General features: G+C 42.7%; 1 protein-coding gene across 3 annotated transcripts in view; it reads left to right on the forward strand.

The window, feature by feature from the left end:
- LOC311021669 (neuropilin-2-like) overlaps positions 1–13,483 on the forward strand; it is an 87,377-nt gene that overhangs the window by 10,058 nt on the left and 63,836 nt on the right. For all 3 annotated transcript variants that reach the window (XM_084022374.1, XM_084022375.1, XM_084022376.1), the window contains exon 2: positions 2,211–2,391. In XM_084022374.1, the coding sequence (XP_083878500.1) occupies positions 2,211–2,391 (181 nt within the window). The remainder of the gene's footprint in view (positions 1–2,210; positions 2,392–13,483) is intronic.

A 13,483-nucleotide genomic window follows, 5' to 3' on the forward strand; every position in this document is an offset into this window, starting at 1 on the left:
CTGACTCTCGAGTGTTTATGTGTCAGTCTGCATAGCCGTAGCCTTGATTAAAAAAAAAAGAAAAAAAGGTGAGATTTTAGATGCTGCCTACTTGTTTTACCTTCCCATGTGAATCTGTTTAGAAGATGGTGTTTAATAAAGTGTTTATGCTGTGCGTGTTAATGTTTGCATTAGAGCAGAGTAGGTTTACAGTAGCCAGCCTATTTATAGGGTTGAAATATGTTGCGTTCTGCTGAGTAGTTTGACTTGGCTATGTCACCCCCACTCAGCGCGGTGGCAATAAATAAAACGTCACGGCACAGCGGGCGAGTGGCTGGCAAGAAGTTACACGCTTCATTCTTCTTTTAATCAGGAAGGTTTCTTAGTTCTGATTGAAACAATAATATGGAGCGTGTTTGTTTGTGTTTTTCTCTTACATACAATAAATAATCCAACAGGTTGCTCACCGGACAAATTCTTCCCAGCAAGCAGCCGACTCACAGATGCTGTTTTCGTTCCACGGTGTCCAACATACTGGTCGAAAACTGTTTTTTACTTGTTCTTCAATGTAGCTGCAACCTTCTGTCATGTAAACAAATTATACACGTCTTTAATGTTTTTGCACATTTTTCATTTCAAGTACATGACACTTTAAATTAGATTATTCTTTGAGTATGGGATGTTTTAAAAATAGGAATAAGGACTAATTGACCAGTGATGTAATTGGTTGTTTGTGTCTTGTTTCCTTTGTGTGAAACTTCTTATGCTGCCGGCCCGTCCTCCCCCAAAAAACAGATTTAAAACCTCCATTGGTTAATCCTGATAAAAAAAGCTTGAAATAAAGCTTAAAATTAAAATGAATGAAGTGATACAAATGTACAGCTTAATCACAAATATCTTGAAAAAAATTTAACAATTACAAATGACCTGAAACACTTGTTTTTTCTCCAGTTACCAAGCCCACTTTATATACGTCTAAAGTAAGTCTTTTGTCTGGAAGCACCGACAGACATGATATTTTTACTTATATCATATTTCTATTTATTTGGGCGACGTTCTATGAAAACCTTCCGTGTCTTCTGACGGACGGTGACTCACGCTCTGCCGCTGCATTAGAAGTTTACAAAGACGCTTTACTCAGCATGTCCACCGCGATGGTTTAACTTAAGTTCCGAGAAGCCAGACAATGAAGAAGTTCAGCTCACGCAGAAAGTCCGCACAGTCCATCAAACCGGGCGGCCAGCGCGGCACACAATAGATGCCATAGATGTAACACAGTAGGGTTGTGTGTGTGTGTTATGCCGTCGGGTGTCACTGATATATATGACTTACCCCGTCTCTGTCAGGGTGCATCTGCGGCGGTGAATGAGCGGCATTGTTTAGCGACACGACGCAGACGTATGGCTGCCGACAAGTGGATCCGCTCTGTGACAGTAGCGGTGGCATCTGGACGGCCCGTCCACTGTGTGTCCGTGTGTGCGTGCGTCAGCGCGTCCGTCTTCGCGGGTCATAATGGAGTCTTTGTCGACAACGAGTTGACCTTTCAACACCGCGTCCACACGGACACACGTTTCTTTGTTTCTCATATCCTGTCTCTGCAAACACAACTCTTATCTGCATTTTATCAGCGTCCAACACTTTCCCGCGTGAAATCTCGCTAAACGAACAAACGCCTTTCCGAATCGTTTGGGAGAGTTTATTGTAGAATCGTGACACGTTCCTGGTCAGTCACGATAAGCCAACAGTATTGAGCCAGATAGTACTCAACACTAACGCTGGCTGCTGGGAGGGAGGTTATTATCACTCCATGTTAACGTTTGGTTTATCTGATCAGTCATTTTTTCCTTTTGCAATAAAATATTTTATGTCCATCCATAGCAATCATCACCGTTCCTCCTATAGCTCCAGCAAATATGTGCAGGACCACTTCCATATAATACAACCTTTTGTTAATAAAGGCCCACTTCTTTTTGTAAAAACAATGGTGAGGATCACCTTCCAACAAAATAAGAAAAAAAAGATGAGAAAATGAAAAATATACTGGGCTGTAAATATGTGTTTAGGAATGACCCAAATAAATGATCAACCTCAATGCTATGAATTCATTTAAATGTAATTGAGTATAGTGGAGCAAGGCCGCAGGATATAATCATGTTTCTGCATCCACTTTAGTTTTTATGACTTGTGAGACTTTGATGATGATCTCTCTCTCCTTCTCTCTCTCCATCCAGCATCTGAGCCATGCGGTGGCTATTTAGATGCCAGCGATGCCGGCTACATCACCACCCCCGGCTACCCGCTGGAGTACCCACCTCACCAGAACTGTCACTGGGTCATCACAGCCCCCGAGCCTTCACAACGCATCGTCCTCAACTTCAACCCGCACTTTGAGATAGAGAAACTGGACTGCAGGTAAAGATGGAAGATGGATGGATGGATGGATGGACGAATGGATGGATGGATGGAAGGGTGTGGGATGAGGAGGCAAACTAAGGGATTTGGAGAAAAAGAGTTTCAAAGAGTGAATGCACCGATCTAGAAAGCATGAGAGCAGCATTGCATTACAAACGTCTCATTTTCTTTTTCTGTCTCGTTGGAGTTGTTGTATTCGGTGTTGTTTTATTTGGTGAACTTCAGCCCACACTCCTCCTGTTTTTCTGGCTTTAGATATCCCATAATAATCACTTTGGGACCTCCCTTGGTCCCCTGTCTCTAATTACCATTGTCTAATTACAACACATTTACTGTTCCAGGATGTTTTTCACACTTTAGAAGAACACAGATTAGAGGATTTGGTTGTCCATCATTAGTTTTGCCCGTTTGGCTTTGGTTGCGTGGTAAAGCTGAAGGAAAAGCAGGCAGTTCTGCTGCATGAAATGGACTACATAGAGATCAAACATGCGGTAAAGGCATGCTGGGGAATCATGGGAAAATACAGGCGGCGAGATATGAGACTAGTGTATCATATTTAAGCATACTGGAAGAGTGACCATAGTAAAAATCATTTTTATAAGTTACAAGTCGCAGAATATGGAAGGAATATGAAAGAATATCAAAACATTAAAGACTGGGGAAAATATATTTGAGGAGCCAAATTTTCATTAAGTACAAAGTCTCACTGGACATTTTGAGCAATGGTTTCTGATCCAGCACAACCACTGTTATAAAAAAAAAAGTGAGAATCAAAAAAAGAGGTCGTCTTTCCACAGATGGCCATGGCTGCAGCTTGTAAATCAGTCCCTGCAGGATTTCACCGGCTTTTTTGGCGATTGTCACAGATTTAAATGCCAATGTTTGATGCATCTTGCGATGTTTTGCGATGAAATAGCGAGAGCAAATCAAAGACTGAAGAAAACTGTAGCGGGTAAGTAACCAAACAGGCTTTAACAAACGTAAAATGTTTTATTCCTAAACAATTTTCATTATTACACAATCACACGGTTATTTGAAAATGAAATATACTGTTAGGTAAATCTGAATTACAACCATGTGATGGAAGAGACGTTACGTCATGTAAACAAAACATGTAACCAGTTAAATGATGGCTGAGTACTACATGCTTTCTTCTGATGTCTGTACAATTTAAACAGAAAACACATGTTTCATGATATTTCCTGGAACTTCCATACAATATAGCCAACAGCAAGTAGGAAACGTTCAGGCGATCTCCACCCTGCCAGCAACTTATTTAGGACATTTGTTGAAAAGTTGTTGAAAAGTTGTTGAAAAATCGCACGCTCATGCATAATTCACAGGGAACGGTGGAATTGCATTAATTGTTGCAATAATAACACTGCGACTTCCCGGAGAGGCTGATAAATTGGCAATTAAGTACAACAATGGGACTACAGATCCCAACTAAACTTGTGTTTTGAACAAAAAACAACTGGAATGCATAAAGCAAATTCTGAATCAATTAAAAAAAACAGGCAAGTGGAAGAAATAGAACACAAAAACATCCAATATTTTTCTGAAGTCTTCTGTCATTTAACTACTGGCCTCACCTCGTCTTCTTTGGACCATCATGACTTACATGAATGCATCCTAAACATGGTAGCATAGAGAAGAGGCCACTGTCTCTCAGGAATCTAATGGGCACCGTGAGCGTAAAGAGCCACGTACAAACCCACTGACACAGGCAAGAGGGCAGAAACACACACACACTTTCACGTCTCCCCCCTCCTGTTATTTCCCCGTTCCGGTGCTTTCCTGTCCAGTTATTAACATTTCAGCTGTATCAATTATAGATAAGTGAATTTTCCCCACTCGGATGTACCCAAATCATTCAGACATTTCTTTGTTGGAATTGAAGCATCAATATTTCACCGCCTGGCTGTTTGTTGAAAGGCTGAAAGGTTGAAAAGGCTCGCTGGGCTCTGCTCAGTTTTACTGTTCTTTCCACGCTGCGCTGTGGAAATGAAAAACATACTTCTCTGTCTCCCTGTCCTCGTCGCTTTTCAGCTTCACCCTCTTGCTCTTATCTTTGGATCAGTTGTATTAGATGTTCTCTCTCTTCCAGGCGCTTTCCCTCCTCTGTCCCCCTCCCCCCACTCGCCCCTCTTGCCTCTTTCAATTTCTTACCCCAATTCAACGTCCAGTAGTGTCCCAGGAGGAGGAAATCTGGTTGAACTGCTAGAACAGCAGGCTCTGATTCATTTATTATGCTATAGGCATACAGTATGTGTTCTGTATTGTGTGTCTAAACATTTGCTTAGTGTCCAGTAATGATGGAATGAATGAGTGTTTTTAAACCATGCCAGTAAGAGTGAGATATTTGCAGTGTTGGTGGTAACATCACATGTCTAATAGGCTGTTATTTACAAGTGTCCCACTGCACAGAGCTATTTAAGTCTACAGGCACCCAATGCCTGGGGTCTGTGTGTGTGTGTGTGTGTGTGTGTGTGTGTGTGTGTGTGTGTGTGTGTGTGTGTGTGTGTGTGTGTGTGTGTTTGTGTGTGGGCATGCGCTGGTAAGCTGAAATTGAGCTGTTAGGTTCAGAGGGCGAAGAGGCCAAGGAGAAGAAGCAGAGGGTGTGTGTGTGTGTGTGTGTGTGTGTGTGTGTGTGTGTGTGTGTGTGTGTGTGTGTGCGTGCGTGTGTGTGTGTCTGCAGGAGATACGGAAAATGAGTGATATGTTTCCCACTCCCAACTCGTCAAATACCGGTGGTTGGAACAGGGCAGGTGGGAGCAGAGCAAACACAGGACTTTCATCCAGGAGGCCACTGCTAAAGTCCCTTAGTCTTCATTTATTTCTCAAAAAAATACTGCTGTAAATCCTCAGTTTGTGGCGAAGAAAATACACACTCACACACATCTTGTTGATAAAAGGAGCCATCTGTGATTGTAGACCCCCCCCCCCCCCCCCCTCCCCAGGCCAGACAAGGCTTGTTTTATTATGCCACTACGTTGAAGCAATGTGATCTATTATGGGCCTGATTGCAATTTAAGATGGTAATCTGTAATCCATAACGCATCACATTTTTGTCAGGCACTCCGCTGTCTCTGCAGGCAAAAATCGATGGAGAGGTGGTCGGACGTAGAGAGATGTTTTCATTAAGATTCATATACAGTAGCGATTTTAAGTGCGACGAGACAGCTGGAGGGAGCGAGGGAGATGAAAAGAAAGCCCGTGCCCCCGCTAAGATCAGTTTAGCCGTGGCCAATCGTGACTCGCCGTGACGTCCAATTTCCCTTCACATGACAGGCGCCGTGGTTCCACGCCGTGGCACCACCGGTGGCAGCCTTTAGTTATTACCCAACAACTGCAGCTGTGGCGTTTTTTGTGGCTCATAACCACATGGCGAACTGGTACGCCGATGGAGGGAACTCCTCGCGGCTATGCGGTTCACAGCCATGATCATTTTCTTTTTGCATCCTCCATTTGTTACGGCGGGTAAGTTGAGGCTCTCTTAAAGAAACGTCTTCTTTATCGAATCTGAAAGACCCTCATGTTTGGCGTGACTTATTCGTTAACACACCTTCAACTTCAGTGTGCTCCGAGGACATCAGAGAGTTTTTTTCAACCATCACTTTCATTCTTATCACTTAACACGAGGTTGAGTCAGCAACTTGAAGCAATAGTTTGATATTTTGGGGAAATGTGCTTATTTCCTGTCTTGCCAAGAAGTTAGATGAGAAGAATTAATACGACTCTCATGTCTGAGAATGGCATCGATCTCCTCCGCTAACTCATGGCAAGAAAGCAAATAAGTATTTCCCAAAATGTCAAACGTATTGTTTTCACCCTGCAAATTACCCTGAGCTTTAAGTCTCTTCCACAAGTCAGGTTCTCTGACAGTAGATCTCTCATCGAGGTATTCTTTTCCTCCTGGAGCTTTTCAAGAAACTGAAACTGAAAGTAACTTAATTCAGATTAGAGGAAAGCACCTCTCTTAAATGATGAATATTTATGATGCAAATTCATCTTGTCCATGCGGCAACTGCCAAGATAGTTAAGGTCAAAGAACTGCTGCAAAATCCTTTTTTTCCTAAATATCTTCCTTTTCTTTCTTTTTTTTCCTCTTTTTTTTTACACGATGTAGCCCTTTTGCAGCAGCGGTTGTCTGCTTCAGATTTTCCGCTTAGCTCACTGCACTGCTCTGTCTCAGAAAGCAAGATCTCTATTTGGAGTGTTAAAGAACATCGACACACACACACACACACACACACACACACACACACACACACACACACACACACACACACACACATTCACACACAGCTGCTGAGGGAAAACTGCAGCGTCAGGGTCCGTTGAGGGCAGGCTCAAATCATCCTGACAGCTACCTCCTCTCCTTTTTCCTCCTGGCTCTCTCCTTCCACCTCTCCCCCTCCATCCATCTCACCCTTCCTCACCTCTCCCTCCCCCTCACCACCACCCAATAGACCCCATCTATCATCTTTCATCTGTTCATGCACCTTCCTCTCTCCCCTCCTCTTTCTCCTTCTTCATCACCTCTCTTCTCGTTCAATCCCTTCCATCTAATGTCCTCCTTTCCTTCCCTTCCCTCCTAGACGTCTCCTCGCCTTCATCCTTCTTACAGTATGCCAATCTTTTAGAGGCCAAATCATTATTCAGCATCGCATATGAGAAAACACAGGCAGAGAGCCAAATGCCACATTCTGTCTCCCTTCCTCCCTTATTTTCTCATCTCCCTTTCTTTCCCCCCGTCTTCCTCTTTATAATGCATACATTCATCTCTCTTTATCATTCATGGACTTTTCTTCTTCCGCCTATATCTCTCTTCATCCTCTGTTATCCTCCGACTTCTGTCTATCATCATTTAAATCCCCTTTCTATGTGTCTCTCTCTTATTCTTATCGTCTCCTCATTCTCCACTCTGTCCAGTCTTCCTTTACCTCATATCACAAACACGTCAGATTACAGTTTATAATAGTGACACACACACACACACACACACACACACACACACACACACACACACACACACACACACACACACACACACACACACACACACAGTATTCGGCTCACGAGCCTTTTTGGCCTCTCAAATCCGCTGAATGCCCAACAAGCAGACAGGCACGTAGGCAGTTTCACGGTTATGTGGCTTACACAATAAGTGTGGAGTAAAGCAGTGAGTTAAGGAGTGATTTATATGACAGAGAAGCTGCAGTCAACGATAATGGCTTCACTAATGATTTAGACCTTGTCTTTGTACTCCGCCTAGATCAATCATTTAACTTCATGCTAGATCTATTTTCTGTCCTCAGCTCTTTTCCTTCTCTCTTCTTTCCTTCTCTCCTCTCCTTTCTTTTCTTCTCGTCCTTCAGTGACAAACATGTGTTACATATTACATGCAACAGATATAGTATGTCAATCTTGTGAAACACACTGCACCTGTAAAGTACATGCGTTTAGGATGGAAATCTCGGAGCGTTTGATCATCTGCACACCTACTGACACACATGGCCGGCAGGCTGACGTCCTGGGTACAAGACCGAGAGGAGGTAGAGGGATGTGATGTGACAATTGCCTCGGGGCAGAAGGGGAAACTAGAGAAAGTAGGGGGGGATGAAAAGACAGAGAGAGGAACAGGCATTTGGTGTGATAGTGGAAGTTTGGTTGCCAGCTGTGGGCAGTTAGCAGCTGCCTGCATGTTGTAATTAACATCACAGCAACTCTACCAGCAGGAGAGCCATGCGTCCAGACAACCGGCCCGGCACAAAGCTGGTATTAGAAAGCTACAGAGAGGAGGGAAGACAACACCTTGGGACCCATATGTGCCTCATAACACCGTTTACGTTTATGATAAATCAAAATTCCTTTGAGGCAGATTACATTACATTACATGGCTGCCTAAACAAGGATGCAAACCAAAGGGTTTGTTTGTTTACCTCATTGCTTGCAGGGAGAGGCAGCACAGCAATTTGCTTCAGGCAGGCAACAACTCAAACAAATAAAACGTACCCCGAAACTACTACTGTTACCATTCACCTCAAGCTTTTGCTTGGTTGTGGTTATTACTATCTTTGAGATTTAAAAGCTCTGCTTCCTCCATTTCTTTGGATGATCTAATCAACAGCAGAGTTTATGCAGCTATTGATCACTTTTCTTCATCCATTAATCTAAGAATCATTTTTCCAAGCAGTCGATTATTCGAATGAGTAATTTATCAATTATTCCAACGATTCTCTTCTGTTAGCCAATGAATATAACCATTAAGTTACTCAAAATAAATATTGAAAACTTGTCACATAGAGTAATTAAGCCACTGAATGTCAGTCCGTTCCTTGAACTGGATAATTGGTATTTTTGCTTCAGTATTTGACTTAAAACTTAAAATGATTTTGGTTTGATTTCATTGCTTGAGTAATATGCAGTTAAGATAATAAAAAAATATAATTCTTAATCAATTTGGCACAGTTTGTTTTTTTTCCTCAAAATTATGTACTTCAGAGTCTTCGACACTTCTAAGAGTTAGAGGAAGACATTCTCTGCTACATACAGTAAACATGACCAGCATAATCACCACCTCACCCTGTTTATAGAAACCTGAGCTGGTAGAATCACTCCCTCATTCATTCACTGCTTCCTGTATAAAAGACACTCAATTGTGTGCAGTGAAATGAGGATTTCTGTCACTTAATTATCATTTTCCTTCACACATCGGCGACCTTCACATCAATACAATGCTGCATTCTTGGATTGTTAACGGAAAGTAAATAGGGAAGCAGAAGTCAAGGTCCGGCATTTGAAGATTTGTTAAGCTCATAGGTGGTGATGCAATCTCTCTCTCTCTCTCTCTCTCTCTCTCTCTCTCTCTCTCTCTCTCTCTCTCTCTCTCTCTCTCTGTCTGATACACACAGTCACACGACACACACATGCACACAGGTAATGATGATAATATCAGTAGTCTGATTTACACACTCCCTGACACCCTGAAGGTCTGCCTGATCAATGTCTGTTACTGTAATGATGACTGTGTGCTTGTGTCTGTGTGTGTGTGTGTGTGTGTGTGTGTGTGTGTGTGTGCGTGCGTGTGTGTGTGCATTTGTGTGTCTTTGAAGTACTAACCCTGATCAATGTGTGTTAAAGCCATAATGAGGAATCGATCGGTTGTCCTGAAGACTACTGCCACACACACACACACACGCAGACACACACACGCAGACACACACACACACACACACACACTGTCCATCTGTCTACAGTAATAGGCCTATTACTTGATAACAGTGATGTCAGTCACTCTCTATTACCTACTTCAGTGACATGTATGTGCAAATATATATATATATATATATATATATATATATATATATATATATATATATATATATATATATATACACACACACACACACACACAGAGGGAGAGTGTGTGTGAGTCATTGAGTCACACACCTTAACCACCAGATTAACACACAGATCAAACATTAATCAACAAGTAAGTGCAGTTTTACAGACCAATCTAACATATTCAATAGCTATGATGGCTGCGTGGACTCCCAATTATGAATCAGTACTAGTATGCAAGGGTAACTTGTCTGTTATCATGAATGTTTCAGGCTCTGTGTTTCAAATAGTGTCTAATGGTAGCTCATGAATGGGTATGACATTCTTTGTCTCCAGGGATGTGTTTAGTACAAAGGAGAATAACGGGAGTAAGTAGGAAACATCAGTAGCACGTAGCAACGTTTGTGTTCGGCCATCTATGATTTCACTTCTCCTTCAGTGAAATGTCCATGAGCACAAAGCTGGCAAAAAACTGTACAAAACATATAATAATAAAAACCTATTATTGAAAACGTTATACAGTCAAACAACTTCAGTATATTATAGTTTTTTCCCCTGTTTTTGCCATACAAACATAGAAAATAAAGATAATGAAACATATTCAAGAGTGTGTGTGTGTGTGTGTGTGTGTGTGTGTGTGTGTGTGTGTGTGTGTGTGTGTGTGCAGACGCTCTGTCTACCACTAAGGGAACCCCTGATGTTTGAAAGAAATGTGCAGGTGTAAGAAGACAACTCCCGACCTAAAGAGAGAGAAATAGAACGTGTGAAAGGCAATTAAGACCCAGGCAGACGGGGGAGGAGGAGGGGGGAGGAGGGGGGAGGAGAAGGGGTGGGTGTGCATCTGTATCCAAACCTTGTCCTTGGTTCACGTCAGAGGGGCTTTGGAGAGCTTTCTCGCTCAAGGAACACCCCGACCTGCAAAACACACCCATAAATACACGTGAATCTTCAGGTCAATAGTTGTAATCAGCTACAAGTCTACTTCCTCAACCTGTGCTAACAATCCATCACAGATGCTTGCCCTTCTTTACAGCCGTAACCTTCCGTGTTCACGTTTTGGAACCGACGAAAAAAGCATTATGTATGCTCGGTAATCTCGGGAAGAGGGTGGGAGAAACAAATTCAGACTTCTTGTCATTCCCTTTGGCAAGAAAATCACTGATTGGCTGCAGTTACGTATCATTGGGGGGGATGGTATTAAACAGTTTGTTAGAAGCTGTGCACCTCCCACACAGAGACCGATCGGACCCTCAAACCCTCACAGATCCATCTGCAGTGCATGGCCACGGGTTCTGTGTGCACGGTGTGTTTATTTATGAGACAAAAGTTTATGTGTGTGTGTGTGTGTGTGTGTGCTGACTTAGCTGTAGCTGTGTACGCCTTTCAGGCTGCAGGGAGGGAGGAAGGGATGGAGGGGACACCTGTCTCCGTCTGTCTGAGGGGAGGAGTTGGCAGCGTGAATGCAGTGTCATGTTCTCTCTCTGAACACGTCCATACTGTGACGGCTGAGTTTGAAATCTTTTTCCTCTGAGTTTTTGCCACACCCGTAAGCAGAGCTAACATCTATCTATCTATCTATCTATCTATCTATCTATCTATCTATCTATCTATCTATCTATCTATCTATCTATCTATCTATCTATCTATCTATCTATCTATCTATCTAACTATCTATCTATCTATCTATCTATCTATCTATCTATCTATCTTTCTATCTATGTCATTCTCCATCGTCCCTCTCAGTGTTTTTAATTCAAATATTCACAAATTCCAACATCCTCTCTCCCTCTCTCTGCCTCCTCTGTCTCACCCACACATTGGCTCTTGGCCACTGGTTATGGGCCTGAAAGCACATTACAGTAAGCTTGGAGAGGAAAAGGGGACGGAGAGAGAAAAAGGAAGAAGTCGAAGAATGATTGGGGGGAAAAGACAGCATAGAAAAGTGAAACACTGAAAAATAATTAAGGGAAGAGTGAGCCAGGAAGAGGAAGAGATCTTGTCGGGATACGAGTAGCCGTTAAACAAAGTTGTCATTTCACAAACGAGGAGGAGGAAACTGTCGTCGGGATGAGGCGTTCTTTTGGGAAAATATGACAGGAACTGTGGCACGTACACACACACACACACACACACACGTGCACGCAGATGCACTCACACATGCTCACAGCAGTGACAGCTTGCGTCATAACCGTGGTGTTAGTTCCACGCAAAGCAGACACAAGACATGATGGGAGAGTGGGAGGTGTATAACCCCCATTATGCTAGGAGCTTGCTCACCTGTCAGAAAAACACACACAAACACACACACGGGCACAAACTACATGAACATTTACAGTGGGAGCCAGAGTAGAAAACGCACACTCACTTGTGTGTGTCTATACACATATTAAACTGTGTTTTCAATGGAGATCGCACATGTGGCAGCTTTTTAAACTATGATGGTTTCTGTTGAATCTGCTCCTATTCTCTGCGGTGTATCTGTATTTCAGTAATCACCAAGAGGAAAATGATATTCACACATTATGGTGATTTACCTACTGTTCAGGAAAAACTCTTGAAAGTAAAACCTATACATTTTAGGTTTGTTGAAATGTTTCAACGTGCAGTATACAGGATTCAGATCATTAATAGCAGCAAACAGCTATTTGCTATGTAAAGATGTAGTGGAGTAATGTCTATATGAGCAGAGAATGAAGTTGCCCTCCCTCTGTGTGTGTTGTAACCCAAGCTTCTCCTTGATTTGTTGACATAGCCGGGCCGGCTGCGCATGCTTTTAGTGAGCGTGTACCAATGGCTAGCTCACTCTGCACTACTCTAATATGGGGTTAAAGTTGATAACTGCATCCCACCTGATGGGGCATTGTGGTGGTGTAGCACCCACCCTCTGGTCCCCCCTCAGACACGGTTAGTTCTGTCAGTCCGTTTGCTGTACTTCGTATTATCGGCGACGTTAGCGCCTAGCCGCCGGCTCAACAGTCGCCATGTTGAGAGGCAACTAACTTCCCAGTGTACATGAAACGTGTCTTCATCGGTTCATCGGGAGGCCTTTTGTTTCTTACTTTGGGGTCATTTTGAGGTTGAGGCAGGTTCATTACTTTAGAGAAATGCAGAACACTCAATATTGGAGCAATTAGAGACACTGTGGTCAGAACTGATCAATATGATGGACAAGATGTGCAAATGGAGTCCAACCATAAGAGAAACCCCTAATTGGAATTGAATTCACTCAACTGCGAGTCCAAATTTATGTCTTCCTTCAAGTCAAGTTGCTCAAGGAATTTCTTTCCAGGAAGCTATTTTAGAGCAGGGCAGGTGTGTGTTTGGTATCCAGACACAGAGGCAACACTCCTGCTGTGGGTCTGGAGAGAGAGCCCTAACATGTGTGGTCAGAAAACATGAAAGAAATGGGAATAGAAATAGATTCAGAACCTTCCCTTTATGGATCAAAAGGGTCCCAGGCAGCCTTTCAACTTCTCTGCCTGTACTTTTAGGGAAGAAGTTGCAGAACGTAATGTGATATTACAGGAGAATTCTCACTTTACTGCCAATTGTTGAACCATTGTTCAACATGTTCAGTATGTGTGTGCTGAGGAATCCTTACGTATACCTTCATTTAGTACCAACATGATTAATTATATTTCAGAACACTATAACAGTCTATAATAGTCAGCAAAAAGTGTGGTGATATTTCTAAGGAAAGAAGAAGCAGGGAAATGCGGAAGTGACCTAAATCCACTGTAAAACG

Source organism: Eutrigla gurnardus (assembly GCF_963514095.1).
Source record: "Eutrigla gurnardus genome assembly, chromosome: 12".
Lineage (NCBI taxonomy): Eukaryota > Metazoa > Chordata > Actinopteri > Perciformes > Triglidae > Eutrigla > Eutrigla gurnardus.